At 35.9% G+C, this 17,577-nt stretch overlaps 1 protein-coding gene across 3 annotated transcripts; it reads left to right on the top strand.

The window, feature by feature from the left end:
- The first annotated feature begins 3,100 nt into the window (after positions 1-3,100).
- On the top strand, positions 3,101-9,424 carry LOC116192396 (CBL-interacting serine/threonine-protein kinase 17). 3 transcript variants are annotated; one of them, XM_031520938.1, is made up of 12 exons: positions 3,103-3,552; positions 3,794-3,856; positions 6,956-7,027; positions 7,116-7,223; positions 7,341-7,421; positions 7,528-7,707; positions 7,924-8,136; positions 8,251-8,355; positions 8,461-8,577; positions 8,701-8,763; positions 8,864-8,938; positions 9,055-9,424. In XM_031520938.1, the coding sequence occupies exons 1-12, from the start codon at positions 3,355-3,357 to the stop codon at positions 9,124-9,126; spliced, it is 1,347 nt and encodes a 448-aa protein (XP_031376798.1). In that variant the 5' UTR covers positions 3,103-3,354; the 3' UTR covers positions 9,127-9,424. The 3 variants fall into 3 exon arrangements, with proteins under 3 accessions (XP_031376799.1, XP_031376798.1, XP_031376800.1); XM_031520939.1 differs by lacking the exon at positions 7,341-7,421 and having other exon boundaries at positions 3,101-3,552; XM_031520940.1 differs by lacking the exons at positions 3,103-3,552; positions 3,794-3,856 and adding an exon at positions 5,814-6,290.
- The last annotated feature ends 8,153 nt before the right edge of the window (positions 9,425-17,577 follow it).

Below are 17,577 nucleotides of genomic sequence, written 5' to 3'. Positions count from 1 at the left end.
TTGGAGCTAGAAATAACGGACATTATTAATATGAGTCTCACAAAATCAATAAACAAATAAAATAAGAATTGCGCATATATATTATTGAACCGAACAGATTAATGGAGTTAATCAAATTGGTAATGTAAGTCGTAAATTTTGCTAATTAGAGGATTTTTTTTTTTTCAGAAGAGAGATCCATTATGTTATGATAAAGTGACCACACCAAGAGCGATACATGCAAGGGGGAGACGCAAGCCTCCTAAACTAGCCATGAAGCACAGTAATACACGTGTTCGCTTGATTACGAGTGATTCTATATTCGATACTCAGTGGGATTACTCATTTCCCTTTATTAGCTATAAGAAATTTTGTTTCATTATACAAGACCCATAAATCTATCTAATAACCAAAAAAAAAAGTCATGAAGCATAAGCACGTTGTATTTACTTGTATAATGCGTGGAGAGTTAAAAGAGGGGAAACATGAGAAAATGCGGTATTACAACACAATTTCCCCCAACTAGAAGATATATGTGACAAATAATCATCTTAAGTTTTCATTCCGTAGTTGCAAATTACATGGGACGGACAGTCGAAAGTAGTGCCCATCATCCCCGAGTATACGAAGTGACGTAAACAGATTTACATATTCATTCGAGCAATTGGAGGTTTTGATATGAAAAATGATAAAAGGAGTGGAAGCATAATTACAGGAAGTCACAATCATCTGGGTCCAAAATCATATGGACCAAGCCTTTAAATGAAGTTTTTAGCTGTCTAATGTTAGATAGTCATGATTTGCTGAGGTCATAATTGCTGCTATGTGTCCTTCCACTTGCACAGAAAATTAGGGTGTTGGAAGGACATAAAAATTTCATGGCCTCTATAGTGAAAGGCTTGGTTTGGTATTCGAGAATGAGATGAAGAGAACAGAAATATAATTTATATGATGAAATATAATGCGTTGAAAGAAAATTAGTGATTTATATTGAATTTAACAATACGAAGGAATTGTATTTAAGCAATGCATTTATTTATTAATATATCATTATATACATAAATATATATATATATATAAGCAATCAAAATATATGATATATATATATAATATTAAAAGTTTAGCAGAAATGATAGGGTGAGAATTACTTAAAATTTTTCAAAGAAAATCATTCTATCAAAGTTAAAAGAAAACATCCTACAAATGGAATATTCTTTCTAAGTCATAAGAGTAATACTATATAAGAGAATGGAATCGAAGGATGAGATATTCGTCCCGTTCAATTTTATTACCATATACCAAATAAGGCCTAACAAATCACGTCCTCAATACTTTGCATGTCTAGTCATAAGCAGAACCATATCGACCAAGTCCTAGAAAGACAGGATCACACGCCAATGAGAGATCTAAATTTTTGTAAATCTATTGGAATTATGGTTGGATAGTCCATCTTAAACATACATTAAGCATTTACGATCTCATAATGGCAGTCCATTGTTGGCATGCAAATGCGGATATATAGCTCATTTGGATTGGACGATGACTTGAGATGTTTATGCAGCACGCAAGATATTTTTTTTGGTGATCCTATCTTATTATATGACTTGGAAAAAGAACTAATCAGATTAAGCTAAGGAGAAAAATAAATGTTTATCACTTGAATGATTAATATAAATATTCTTAATTATAATGGTCTTATACAATCGTCCTATTTTATCACATTATTGTGAGATAAAAGGCTATCTAAAATATTTTGACAAAATAATTTCCAATATATCTACCCACAGTGAGATCATATCAATGAATGATGCACGAATTACGGGGTGCTCACCCCTGCAATTTTCAACCGGCAATATTATGGCACATCAGTTTCTCATATAATTTCGAGGGCCATATCTATAAGTATTTTGTAATTAGCACTCAATATGTTTTAATTGATTGGACGTTTACATATGGATATTAAAACCAATTTGATTCCCAATCCTGTAGTTTCAGTGAACCTGATCATCCCACTTTTTATTACTGCTTTGCAATCACATCCTCCTATCATTTTCTTTTTATTGACCTCTTTTGTCCAAATTTTCATTGGTATTCTATCAATTACAATTCACTCCTGAAATTTACTGATTAAGCGATTAGAAATAATTGATAGAGGATAAGAAAACATCAATATTTCTATCTTCTCCCTCGGCAGATTTTCCATCCAAGTCTCATCTAACGTATGATAAGATTCGACTCATAGTGTCATATTATTACGCGTGTGGATTAATTGTACAGAACATATAGTTGGGAGGACCAAATGGGAACAAAATCCCTCGTACGAGGATTGAATAATAACAATCTTTTGTTTTCATTTACCCCTTGGCACTATTATTCCTGACCACATTTAGGGGGTGGACCAGGGATGGAATTGGCCGGGGACCCCCAAAATTAATACATTAATTTTCAAATTCTAATAAAATTATTAACGATGATCTAGTACCATCACATCGGTCTCTTCATCATAGAAAAAGATAGTGTAGCTTAATAACATATGTCATCGCTTGGTAATCAAGTGGTTCTAGATTCGATATCCACTTAGACTACTCGTACTATTTTTTTCGTTATTACGATTTCTATTTTATTACACTAGACTTATGAGTTTTTCTTGTAAAAATATATATATATATATGACCACGACCTCAATCCTTAATCGATTGAATTCAATTAAAACTCTCATCACTCTGAGGCCTAAACTATACAAACCGAATACACGGGTATAATATTTCTGGGTCAGGGACTCCTTTATGCTTTGAACCCTCTCATTTTTTTTGCAAAATGCACTCTGGCATTAGAATCCAATAGGTCCAAACTAATTCAAACCCAATCGGCTTGTCCAATAAGGGGATAAAATTCTCCCAAATTATAATTTTTTTTCTATTTATAAGGTTTAAATTCGAGACCGAAGGAAAATATGTACATATATATAGGCGGAGGAAGGTTCCGTTCCTAGAGCCATTACGTTTACTCTTCCTCTTCCGTCTATCTTTTTTTTTCCTTTATTGGAACTCACATTCTGAACCAATCCGAATTTAATAATAAAACATTAGTTTTGTCCGGTCCGGTTCCGTTTCCATTACACCGTTTCAACCGTTTCAGAGGTTTCTCCTCCTCTTCTTCTTCCTTCCTCTATCCAACGTGACCCACATCCGATAAATACAGCTCCATCCCAAACCCACAGCCCAACCAACCAGTCCGATCGTTAAATAAAACCCCAACCCCGACTCTCCCCTTCTTCTTCCGATAAACCTCCAATTTCATCCATTTCTGCTGCAGAGAGACACAGGGGAAGAAGACAGACAAGAGAGACAGAGAAACAGGGGAGGTTCGAATTTGATGGTCGGAAAGGCCGGGAGAGGGGACGCGGAGGAGGAGGTGAAGGGAATGCGACTGGGGAAGTACGAGGTCGGGAGGACTCTCGGCGAAGGCAACTTCGGGAAGGTCAAGTACGCCCGGGACGTCGAGTCCGGCAAAGGCTTCGCCGTCAAGATCATCGAGAAGAACCGCATCATCAACCTCAAGATCACCTATCAGGCAAGATCATCGTTCGATCCCACTGATGAGTCAGCAAAATTCATTATCCGATTCACGAAATCTTGCTCCGTTTTTTTTTCCTTATTTTCAGCTAAAACTTATCATCCTCTGCGTTTCGATGAAATCTTCCCGCGTAACCGAACTTATCGACTCCGGATATGTTCGGATTTCCGGAGCTTATCGGGAAGTTGGGTACTAACGAAACTAAACGATCTTTCATGTGTCATTGCTTCTGCTGCAGATTAAGAGAGAGATCGGGACACTGAAGCTTCTGAAGCACCCAAACGTTGTCAGACTCCACGAGGTCAGATTCAGAACCAAACCTTCTCCTTGCCCCCTTTTCACTCTTTTTGGCGCAATTTTAGTAAGATAATTAATTTTAATTCATCCCTTAATTAGCAATGCAAGTTAAGAATAAGAACCACCCGACTGGCCTTTTTTTTTCTTCTTTATTTTAATTTTACTTTTTATTTTTTCATTTTGTTATGTGCTGTCTCTTGATGGATAATTATTATTCATTTTTTTCTTTATCTCTTGATGGATAATGGTGGGTTAGTTTTTGAAACTTTGTGTGCTGTCTTGTTGTTGAGAAAGGAAAATTGATGATTAGGATAAGAGCCAAAGAGGGATTCAGCGACGTACTTTAGAAGGAAAATTGAGGATTTGTTCTGCCAATTATCCCTTCTTTTTTTTTTTGGATATTTGTTTTCAACGAAAAACATATTTTGGAGGATCAACTTGGTTGATGTTTCGCATATTATAGTTGTTGTCTGGCAAATGCAGATCCCAGTAGTCGATTGGTAGACGAAACAATGTATGCTCACAGCTCCTCGAGTTGAATAATGCTTTTGACTAATAGGTTTCAAAACTTTGGTCTATGTTCAAAATGAGAGACTCTCGTAATAGAAATCCCAATATATATTATATCGAAGCATTTTGATATATCCAAAAATACTAAAATCCTATGACTTTTTCAATCGCATGGTTGGACTTTCAATTCTATTTTTTTTTTCTAAATGTATAGTATTAGTGTCGCACTTCAATTTATTTGTGTCACCGTATTCTGATTCATAAACTCTTCAAACAGTCAACTGTATGGATATACTGTCGACTACTTTGCGTGTAAAATGACATTATGTAGTCGACTGTATGCACGTATAGTCCAATATTTAAAGAGTCTATTTTTTGAATTACTTCAAAAAAAAATTGGAGTATGGTACTAGAATGACAAAAAGGCAAAGTGGAGTCGGAAGTTATATTATTATTATTATTATTATGTATATGCAAAAACGTGTATATGCGGATACAATTTATTGGGCCACCTGCTGATTTGTCCTAAGAGCCGTAGGATTTCATGTGCGATGATGGAGGAGTTAGTCGGGCGAATATTATAAATAATACTGTTTTGTTAATAAAAAAAAAAAACTTTGACGCCGTTAATTTGGAGGGACAAGGGGCGTAGAAAATTGACGGCGTCGTTACAAATATATTATGATGGGGACTTGATCTTCATTCCGCGGGCATATACTCGTTTTGAGGGCGCCCCGCGTGAATGACGAAGAATCTTTGGCTGTATCTACCTCTGCTGACGTGGCGATATGTGAGCCAGTCGATCATTGTGTTTTTGTCCTCATTGGAAAAAAAAAAGGAAAACATTTTGTAAAGTACAGGCCAGGAATAGGAAGATATTTTCCCCTACAATGGTAAAACAAAAAATCACGTGAGGTGCAAAATTAAAAAGTTAAAAACCCATTCAAAATCGATCCCAAAAAAAGAAGAAAAAATCAAAACCCTTGTCTGCCTAATTCTCAAAAAATATAAATATTAATTCTATATATCGGGTGCACTTCTCTTGAAATTTCCTGAATTCTTGGCAAAACTGATAATTTATATGAATATATTTTTTCATGATAGCGAGATCCATTTAATTAAAAATATGGTGAAGGTAGAATATACTTTTAAGATCCATGTTCTAGATTTTTTGACAAACCAAAAATAAATGAAAAATCTAATTATTTCCGACATTGTTATGTTCACACAAATAACACATATATCTATTAGAAATTGTATAACGCAGTGACGTCTGTCTGTCTGTCTTATAATCAAGAAATTTTGTAGAATTATCCGTGCCTTTTTATTAATTATTAAAATTTTATTTCATTATATTAGATTATAGGCATCCCTTGTAAATAAAAAAAATAAACATATATAAAAAGACTTGTTATAGGGATATATATATATATATATATTATTTTATTTTTTGGTGCTGAATAAGGAAATTGTATTGAGTGGTAGACAGAAGACACCTTCCAAAAATTTGCCATTGCTTTCACTTCTAATGGAAATTAAATTCCCATAATTCCGAGCATTTGGATGTAAGCATGTGCCAAAGACCATTGTGGATGTGGACCCCGTTGGCTCTTATTAGGTATCACATGAAGGGGTCCTACCTGAGGAAAATTGTCATCTTTAACTTTTCATCCAACTTGTATCGAAAATGATTACACCATAATCTAATTCTTAATTTTTTTCATTTAATTAGTGGCTACAACCTTGTACAGTGTGGATATTGTATAGTGGTCAGGTGGGTCCCCCCCACCCCCACATGATTTACGACACTCTAGGTGGATCACGGCTGACCCGTCCAATGTCCAATGTCCAGCCAGCCATAATTGAAACCATCCCATTCCCACTCCGACTGTGTGGTGATGTTGGAATGCTTGAATCAATGGGGACAGGTGTGGTTTTGTGTTTGCTCTTTGCACAAATTCTAATTAAAAATCTGTATGGCCCCGGTTAGACGTCACCGAACACTACTAACCGATCAATCTTATATCTACGTTGAGTCCGAAGGTCTCTTTCTTTATATATCTCGAAGGGGATTGTTCTTGTCCCGAGGGAATCCTTCGTAGCCGACGGAAAGCCCATGAACCACTTGATCGGATTTGGATCGAGTATGAGATGTTATGATAACCCTTTTTGTGTTGTCTTTAGAATGATGCATATTATGCACATATATCTAGGGTTGATTGTTCATCGAGCAATGACGAGTATATGAAAAGGATAGGATGCAAATTGCTCAAATGTCATCTAATATACGATCTTCAGTAATAGTTTGCGGGCCAAGGATTTAATAGTGACCCCCGCAAATGTCTGTCATAGGTCGAACCATTAATTCTGTCAGGATCGTATAGACTGGTTCACCTTTGTGAGAGATATGGGGCAATAAGATGAGTTATTTCAGGAAGGGATATGAGTTCATACACGATTGATTTATACATGATACCATTTAAGCAGCGGTTTGTTTATGACCAGTAATTATTGAAGTCCCGATGCAAGTTCTAATATGATTGAAATGTTTGCTATTGCATCTGTTTATGACCATGTGATGATAATATTGCAGGTCTTGGCAAGCAAAACAAAGATTTACATGGTCCTGGAATACGTAACTGGGGGAGAGCTCTTCGACAAAATCGTGAGTGTATTTCAAAAGGCGACTTTTTTTGTTCTCAGCTCTTAATTATTGAGTTTTGGTAATAGTTCTGGTTTCTGGTGTTACGCAGGCGAACAAAGGGAAGCTGTCCGAGTCCGAAGGCAGGAGGCTCTTCCAGCAGCTGATAGACGGTGTCAGCTACTGCCACAACAAAGGTGTCTATCACCGAGATCTCAAGGTCACTGTCGATTCGATTCCGATCCTCATTTTCTCTATTATCTATATAAAAAATTCCACCGGGAAAAAAAAAAGCAAAGAAAATCTAACAACATACGGTTATACGATCATTAAACAGCTTGAAAACGTGCTAGTCGATTCAAGAGGAAACATCAAAATTACGGACTTTGGCTTAAGTGCGTTGCCCCAGCATTATAGGGTAAATTTTATGCGACATCTGAGTTTCTCTCTTATCTGAATTTTCCTTTCTTTCTTCTTTCTAGAAAATCTCTTGATTTTTTGTTGATATTTATGTGAAACATCAGGAAGATGGGTTACTACACACGACATGCGGGAGTCCAAACTATGTTGCCCCCGAGGTCCTATCTAACAGAGGATACGATGGAGCAACCTCAGATGTTTGGTCTTGTGGAGTCATCCTTTACGTGATCTTAATGGGCTATCTTCCTTTTGATGATAGAAATCTCGCTGTTCTCTATCAGAAGGTACTGGATGAGATGTCTAATCTTCTGCCGTTTTTGGGCTTTGCATTTGATTTCAAGGAGCGATTCCCAGATATGCTGAAACTTTTTGAATTATCCAGGAAAAATGTTATCATTTTTAAAAGCGTTTTTGTGGTGTTCACTCGAAAGGAAAAGCAGAAAGTGAGACAATTTTCCAAAACCGAAATGATGTTAATTACTTCTCGGGCAATCTTATAGATATTCAAGGGAGATTGTCAAATACCGAAGTGGCTCTCCCCGGGTGCAAAGAATTTGATCAAGCGGATTCTCGACCCTAATCCAGTGACGAGAATAACAATGGATGGAATCAAAGCCGACGATTGGTTTCGGAAGGACTATGAACCCGCCATTCCCGAGGATGAGGAGGAATTCACAAGTATCGACGAGCAAGTCTTCTCATTGAAAGAAGTGGTATGAGATGATCGTATATTCATTTTGCCTTCCTACACCTTTGGTATCTGGGTTTGCATTTTTGCGTTACCATGAACTATGAACTAAAAGGCTGGTTTTCTCTTTCCGGTGCAGTCGTATGAAGGGGATAAAAGCCCAGGGTCGCCGAACCTAATCAATGCCTTTGAGCTGATTGGAATGTCCTCTTGTTTAGATCTTTCCGGATTCTTCGAGAAAGAGGTATGAAGTTGCTTCTTATTCATTGCACTGCATTGCTCTAGGGATGTGGCATTGTTGGTCTATTTTTTAGGTCTGCCAACTGATCCTTCTTGAAATACAAATCAGGATATCTCGGAACGGAAAATCAGGTTTACATCCAATCATTCCGCGAAAGATTTGCTCGAGAAGATTGAGCACATGGTCACAGAGATGGGATTTCGAGTGCAGAAGAAAAACGGAAGGGTCAGTTCTCTTTTCTTCGATTTTGTTTTCAAATTGTCCGTGCATTGGCAACAGATTCATGGATGATCATTATTTTGACGTAATATCTGAACTAAACCGGTAGTCTTTTACCTTTAATTACAGTTGAAAGTAATGCAAGAGCGCAAGGGCCACCAGAGTCCTGGTTGTCTTTCTGTTTCTGCAGAGGTAATGGAATTTGATCTCCGAGGCATGAAAGCTCTTTTTCCTGCTTCAAAGGCTCTAGCCTGATCTCATGCTTAAATCGCCCTGTTTCCTGTTTTTCCAGGTCTTTGAGATAAGCCCGTCATTGTATGTAGTCGAGCTGAGGAAGTCGTCCGGTGATCCTTCGATTTATAGACAGGTAGGAAAAGAAAAAGAAAATCCTCTCCTCTCATAGAGCCTGACTTGAGACTTCTTTTCCTTTTCTTCCTACTTCTCTTTCTTGGCTAATTAGGGATTTTGCCACGACATCTGCAGTTGTGCAAGCGGTTATCGAATGAGCTCGGGGTTCCGCAGGCCACGCCAGGGCTCTTGGACTCTGAATCTTGACAAGAAGAGAAACTATGAAGAGGGAATTGTTCTTAGTTAACTTTATGTGAATTACTTGGATTTTATTTATTTTTTTTGATGTGGTAGGCTGTGAATATTCAGGCAGAAGGGGAAGCAGAAGTAGGCAAGAACTGTAAAAATTAGAGTTTCTGTTGAGAGGAATCAGTTGAAATTCTGAACAGAGCGAAGGAGAAAATTACATGTAAATATGGTGTTAAAAGAAAATTAGCAATCTGGTTATGCATTATTATGTTTGGGGAAAACAAGGAAATATATATGCTGCAATGAGTTCTTGATCTTTCGATGACTATGAGTGATATGAGAGGCTGAAAGTACAGATGATCGGGCCAGTGACGTCGAAAAGCCAAAATTTGGGACATCAAAGGCTGCATTTGTCCATTTCCAAAAGATGACTCAATGTCCAATGATCATTCCAACTCATTCGACCCCACAGGGCCATCCCAACTCTGGTCGAAGTCACTATTAATCTTGTAACGGCTTTGATGGCCTTCACTTACCTTTTTATTATTAGTGGTGAATAAATTATTACATACTCTCAGAGCGCATGTGATGTGGCATATAAAATTAATCAGATACAAAATTAAATAGATCGATGTATATGTGTGTTCTCCAGCCTTCGTATCAACAAAACGGAGCAGGGTATATAATTTTTTGGGCTTCCCGTGAGACTTTCCTGCAAAAATGGCCCGCAGGGACAACAAGAGAAGGAGCTGTCCATTTTTTTTTTTTTGTTGTATTATGAGATATTCAGAAATTCTAATTTCAACTAATTTAGATTCAAATCATCGATTTAAATTTCTTGCAAAGAACTCTGCATCACAATTCACATCAAAAAGTCTTTCACATTTCTTTTTCTCGGTGGTCAATGGGTCGTAGCCCAAAGCCTCTCATCTGATTTCGAAGTTGGAATTTTACTTCACAATAGACAAAAGTATATATTATATATGAAAATTTTATTATTAAAAAATTAGTTGTAATAATGATTAAAAAAATAAGTGAAAAATTATTATTAAATGGGGGAAAAAAGATAAATATATATATATACATGGATATAAAAATATATAGAGAATTTATTATTAAAAAATTAATTATAATAATAGTTAATATAAGTGAAAATTTATTATTAAATATGAGGAAAAGACAAAAAAAATAATGATTATACTGTTGAATTAAGGAAAGAATAAAATGGAGTGGAGTGGAGTAGAGTAGAATATTAATTTTGAAACCAAATGCGAATTTACAGTTCTAAATTTCATCTTCTACCAAAATACATTCTTTTTTTTTCTTTTGGGTAATACAAAATACATTACTGTTTCTTTTGGCCAGAGTACAATTACTTCAATTATGATTTTGTGTGACGTTCTTCTTTCCTTCTTTTGCATTTTTTGGTCAAAACTTGTTATCTATTTGTCAGTAATACTATCTCCAATGGGCATGTTTCTCCCCTTGTCTCTGAACTGAGTCCCACAATACTACATAGGCATCACGTCAGATAGAGACAAATTCCATAAAAAAGAAAAACACCTACTCCACTGAGTATGTCTCTCCCATTATCTCTTATCTGGATCCACATTTTTTATTTTTTACTTTTTTAACATAGCTGTAGCGGCCGCATGGGACCTACGGCTAACAGACGGCAGCTGCTAATTGCTATATCTCTTGGCAGAGACGTCTCTTTGCCAAGAAGAGAGGTCTCTCTGCACAGGGACATCCCTATGCCATACGGGGGCGGCTTTGGCTTCTCCAGTGGCAGGCGGGTCCCTCATCAGCTCCATGTTGAGAGAGAGAGAGACGGCATGAAGAGATCGACTGGAGACCGCTTAATGACCTATACCGTAACCGCATGCATATTTTGCGTTTATGTTTATGTAATTTTTTTTATTCACTTCACTCCTAAATACAATATATTTGGGAGAAAATTTTGCATATAATATATATATCACGTGATAATTGGTCACAATAATCCACAAAGAATCTATTCTTTTAAACAATATCATGTTACAAATTTGCAACCACTTGTCCTAAAGTGTTTAACACCTAATGATTTATAATACATGCTACACGATATCTCTAGTATTTAGTTTTATGCAATTTAGGTTAATTTACTTTTCAGTTTTATATATTAATAGAAAATTACTTGTGCATAGCATGGACTAACCCAACTGTATCACGCTTCAATTATAATGATTTTTTGCAATATGCGCGTGGATGGATTAATTTGGAAGAAGAAGAAAAAATTATTGGTAAGCAAACAAAAACTAAGAATTGGAGATATAATTTAAAAAAGAAATAAAAATAATATAATAGAACGTAGGATCAGAAAATTGAGAGGAGAAAGCAAAATGAGAATAGGTTGACACGTCGGAGGAAATTGCATGGGAGGGGGCGCCAGAGGAATTATATTTAGTGAACAGTATTATTCTGCGGCTCTTCTCTTTTATTTGAAGTTGTATCTTGAAATTCTTGATAACTCTCAATTGCAAAATACCGATCGGAATAGATCGATATGGGACTTTCTCACGTTTGCATGCATCAATAAACTCTAATTTTATTAGAAATAATAATTTAATATATATTTAAAATTTTACATTAATAAAATAATATATTTACACCAAACATGCAATATGTGAAAAAAGAATTGAATGAGAATATATGAAACAAATGTATCAAAATAATAGTAAACTCACCAAGAGCTGAAATTACTTCGTTTAGTGGCGGCCAATATACCAAATTAGCAAAGGACAGTGTTTGTCAAATTAAGAAAATAAAGCAATATAAACATATTTGTGCAGAGTGACAGCAACGTTTTGTGACGGAGCTAGAAACTACGCTCGGAGTATATACATATTTAGATAAAACTATAATTAACATAATATATAAAACTAAATTTAATGAATTTTAAGTAAAAATATAATTCACTGAAATTAAACAATTCATTTGCAAAAGTTCTTGAGCTCTCATCATCTGAAAATTATTGAATACTCCTTTCTCTCTCAATTGCTACAAAGTATCTTTCATGCTAGAGGGAACTCCATAATATTTATAATATAGTCAAAGTAAAGTTGAGCTTTGACATTCTCAATATTATGTAGATTTGATTTCCAAATATTTACACATAATCAAGAAAATCTTATATCTAAATTATAAAAATTTCCACTATTGCACTTAATTTTTAAGTTTTAAATTGCTAGTTAATAAATTATTATAGAAGATATTATTCTATCCTGGAAAACAATAATTGACTAGTGGCCCTTAAAATTTCTAAAAACTTGAAATTACAGTGCGAAAATTTTTTCCTTCTCAATTATTAACTTTTGGGTAAGATTCCCTTCTCAATCAAGTAGAATAATTACTACTGCTTATTTGAAAATATTGGGGCTAAGTAATATATTAAAATGTCTTAGAGAGACAAGTATATTCTTTAGATTAGAGGGCAAATTTTTAATATTTGATAATTTGAATTTGCAAATCGCGGGGCAGCTTGAACCAAAGAAGAAACTATTAACCCCAAGGGTTAGTGTAATAGTTTCGAACGTATGTACACTTTGTGAATAATTCACAAGGTCGTAGGTTAGAATCCTCCCTTGCGCACGTTAGCCTTGGTGAAGTCATTCACACTTGTGCTTGCACATGAATTTATTTGGATCCATGAGCTTGTGGGGTGTTCATTTGCTTGGAAAGAATAAACTCTTCGTTATAAAAAAATAAAAATAAAAAATTATTTGTTACTGAATCCACTATCCAGCTAGAAAGAGAAGGAAGACAAAGGGGGTATGGGATTAAAGTGTCTCTTTCTTATTACCCAAAAAAAGTGTCTCTTTCTTTTCGGTTAAAAAAATTGGAAAAATTGCCAAAAAGATCCTAAACTTTACATTTTTCATGTTTGATCACAAATTGCTATTTTTTTAATAAAAAATACACAAACTTATAATTTTTCACCCCATCTATCATCTGTCAATCACTCCATCCAAATTTATGATGTGGCCTACTAACGAAGATGAGTTGGCTAACGGATGTCGACGTATCCGTCTAATTTACACAAGCTGGACCGTCTGTAGGGCCCCAGTGATCGAAATGCCCTTCATACCCTCCGTTTTCGTTCTATCAAAAGCTCCACACCAAGGGCAATTTGGGGAGATCGCTTTTCCTTCCAAATATAGGGCAAAATCATGCAAGGGTAGAGGCAAAATTTAGAATTTAGGGCACAAAAGAGCGGAATTGCTCTGAAGAGATATTGCATTAGGGCAGTCGGAGAAAGGTTGCAGCGATTTGGGGGGGGGATGATTGTTGCGATTCAGGGGATTGGTTGTTGCGGAATATAGTGGTGCTACCAATCTCTAGTTGAGCAGTTGATTTGCTGGTGCTAACATTATCCCAAAGAGTGCTAATGAAGGGATAGGAGAAGGTGGTCCCTTACCTTTTGGATTTATAGAAGTTGACAAAGTCAGTTATTAGTTTATTACATAGGGTTTATAACTACTACTTTTGGTTGAGTGATGAATATTTTATTGTATAGGATTTATTATTAAGTGCTCATTTTGGTTGATTAATGAATATTTTAGTAATGGTTGATTGTTTAAACATATTATGATACGTACTTATGTCATGTCTTATTCATGTATTAGATGGTAGGCTACTTTAGAGTTCGGTTACATCATGAAGGGAAGATGGTGTTTCAACCTCGGGTGAAGTATGTTGGGGGTAAGGTACATACTGATAAAATGTCTCTCCCTCAGCTAAGATCCATAGTGAAGCAATTAGGTTATAAAGAGCCTAATAAATGGTGGTTTAAGGTTCCTGGAATAGCTTTGCATTTTGGATTTGATTGAAATAAACATCGATAATCATTTTTGCGAGATGGCTCAACTTGAGGTACAACATGGAGTGATTGATGTCTTTGTAGAAGCTGATAAGGAGAAGCCTAATGCAACAACTGATACTGGTAATGGTATGCTTGGTGGTATGGTTGGTGGTATTAGTGATGGTATGCTTTCAAGTATAGATGCTAGTATGGTTGCAGGCGGGGTTGATGAGTACAAATCAAATGAAGATTCAGATTTTTTGGCTGGTGGTAATGACAAAACTGAGTCTAAAGAATCAGATAGTAGTGAATATGGAAGTGAGGCCACCAATGAGGAGTTTGTTAAAGCTATGAAGAACAAGAAGAAAGTAAGGGAATCAAAGAAGAGAAGAAGAAGACTGGTCTATATGGATGCACAGAATTCCAAAAAGGATCACGTTGAGCAAGTTGAGAAAGGAGAAAAGGATTAGGTTTATGACATAGATGCTAATGAAGGGACATGAGAGGGATCAAGTTGCAACAGCCATTATGCAGAATCAAGTGATGAAAGAATCACCCCAGCAACAAGTGAAAAGGGAGTTCAAAGTTGTCATAGGAAGGACAAGGGCATGGCATATAGTTTAAAAGCAAGAAAGGGAAAGGACCTTTTCAAGATTAGTATGAGGTTTAAATCTATTAAACAATTTAAATTGGTTATACATTATTATGCAATTAAGTATGGCAAGGTATTGGTTGGAAAAGAAGTGGCTCAGATATCATGGAAGCAACTTGTGTTGTGAATTGTCCATGGAAAATCCTGGCTAGTTGGACATAAAAAAACATGCATTTGTCGTAAAAGTGTATAAAAGTGAGCATAAATGCTCAAGATCTACAATGAACAAACAAGTTACAGTTAAGTGGCTTGCTCAGCACTATCTAGAAAGGTTTAGAGTAAATCCAGAATTGAAAGTAAATGACATGCAATTGGAGTTTGAGAAGAAATTTGCTACTAAAATTGAATTGACCACATGCTACAAGGGGAAAGCACTTGCACTTTACAGGATATATGGGTCTTTAACTGACCATTATAACATAATTTTATCACATCTAGCTGAACTGAGGAGGGTGAACAAAAACAGTCTTTTTTATCTTTGGTTGATAGGCATGGTCATGATACAGTAAGTACTTTCAAGAGGCTTCATGTGGCATTTGAAGCATTGATATAGGGATTTCTACGAGATTGTAGACGCGTGATAATCCTAGACGGATGCTTCCTGAAGACACATGTGGGAGGTCAGCTATTATCTGCGGTTGGAAGAGATGGGAACAATCAAATGTTCCCAATTGCATGGGTAGTTGTGGAGGGAGAGAATCAAGAGTTCTGGACATGGTTTTTCATTCAGCTATGCAATGATCTGAACGTACATGATGGATTAGGGTAGACTGTAATCAGTGACCAACAAAAGGTAAGAATATTATGGTTTATTTACTTCATTCTTCTATAATAATGTTTAGTTAATACTTGACAATTGATTTTGCTCAATTGGATATATTGTAAGGGCTTGACAATGCTGTCAGACAACTGATGTCATATGTCGAGCTCAGGAATTGTACTAAGCGTATCTATGCCAATTGGAAGAAGGACCATGATGGATATGCTCTGAAGAATGTATTCTAGAAAGCAGCCAAGAGCAGCATAGAAGCAGATTTCGCTGAATGTATGGAGGAGATGAAGGCCCTTTCCTTCGCAGCTTACAATGATTTCAAGAGTATTGGAGTCGAGAAGTTCTGTAGAAGCCAGATCAACACTATCAACAAAGGTGAAGCCATCGATAACAACATGTCTGCATGCTTCAAAAGTTACATACTAAATGCAAGGAGCAAGCCAATCATGGATATATTGGAGTCCATATGGAAGTCTTTAATGAAAAGGTTGAGTGATAAGAGGACTATGATCGAGAAATCAATAGACATATTACCCCTAGAATTAGAAAAACTTTGGAATTGAACAAAGAGATAAGTGCTTGTCGTAGTGCAATATATGGTGGTCAACAAACCTTTGAGGTTGGACACTTTGCTAATACATTTGTTGTGAATTTGAAGGATAAGACATGTGAATACAAGGAATGGGACCTAACTGGTATGCCTTGCCCTCATGCTATTGCTTGCATATACTGTGATGGGAATGAAGCTGAAAATTATGTCAATGACTAACTGAAGATGTCATTTTATCGTTTGACATATGCTGTAATGATTCATCTAATAAATGGCCAAAGGATGTGGAAGAAAGTTCAATCTGAACCTATACATCCCCCACCCAGTAAGAAACAACCAGGTAGGTAAAAGAAGGCAAGAACGAATGATAAGAGTGAGACAGCTAGAAATCCTAATAAGCTTTATGAAAAATGTGTCCATATGAGGTGCAAAATCCATAGGGAGTAAGGCCATAATAAGACAACATACAAAAACAATGCGCTAGTACAAGCTGAATCCTCAACAAGTCAAGTAAGTTCTCACCATTACTTTAATTTTTAGTTACTTTACTTCACACAATTAGATTTTATTAAATATGTTATCTACAGGTGAAGAAATGGAGTAGGCCTCCTAAGGTTTGTGCACCATCGAATGAAAATGCGCAAGGAACAACTCAAGTAAATCAAGAAGGAACAACTCAAGTAATTCAAGTTGTGTATCTACCATGTGTTTTACTTTGAAGATAGTTTTTTGACTTTGCACATGTATGAATAACTAAGTAAATATGTGAATTATAGGGTAAGAAATGGGGAAGGCCTCAAAAAGTCACTGCAACTTTAAATGAATATGTAGATGGAACAGCCCAAGTTATTGATAAAGGACCTTCATTTGAAAGACCACTTAAGGTACTCAGTAGGTCTTCATTTTTTTTTATACTTAATAAACTTACCCTTTATGGATCTAATTAGTACATACTAGAACTCCATGGTTTGCAAATACTGAATTAGAGGCACCTCGGGTCAATGAAAAAAGACCAGTTGTAGAGGGACCTCAAGTCAATCAAGAAATACATGTTGTAAATGTTCAACTAAAGCTACCTGTAAGTTAGACTTCGTGCAAAGGAAACTCATATACTTTGCTTCAAGTTTGTTTATTGTAATTAATTGTCCTCAACAAGTTAAGAGGAATCTCCACATGCAATCACATTTTGGTTCAACTTCGGGTTCTGGATCTACCACTGGTCAATCTCTGAAGAGAACTATAGATACAGAAAGATGACAAGGGGAAAACGGTTATGGGGTACTACATAGTACGGAAATAGGAATGGCATATATCCATGTAAGATATAAGCTTTCTTACTTCTTACTATGTTCTCTTATATTATATCATACAATCTCATGAGATCCTTTTGATGATCTCTTGTTTGACAAAAAGATGCCTGGGGAGAAAATTAGAACATGTTATTTGGGGAGACTTGGAGTGTAATTTGCAATAAAGAGTAACAACATATCCACACCAAGGCCTCAGATACAGCAGCAGGATACTCAGGAGACCAATAACACATTCACACCTAGGCCTTAGATGCTGCAGTAGGATACTCGGCAAAATAACACCATTTCCATGTTAAGGACTCATATGGAGCATCATAGGACTCAACAGAGCAGCAACAATAACAT

Source organism: Punica granatum, chromosome 1 (genome assembly GCF_007655135.1).
Source record: "Punica granatum isolate Tunisia-2019 chromosome 1, ASM765513v2, whole genome shotgun sequence".
NCBI lineage: Eukaryota > Viridiplantae > Streptophyta > Magnoliopsida > Myrtales > Lythraceae > Punica > Punica granatum.
Note: the sequence above shows the minus strand (reverse complement) of the source record. Positions and strands in the feature narration are given on the sequence as shown.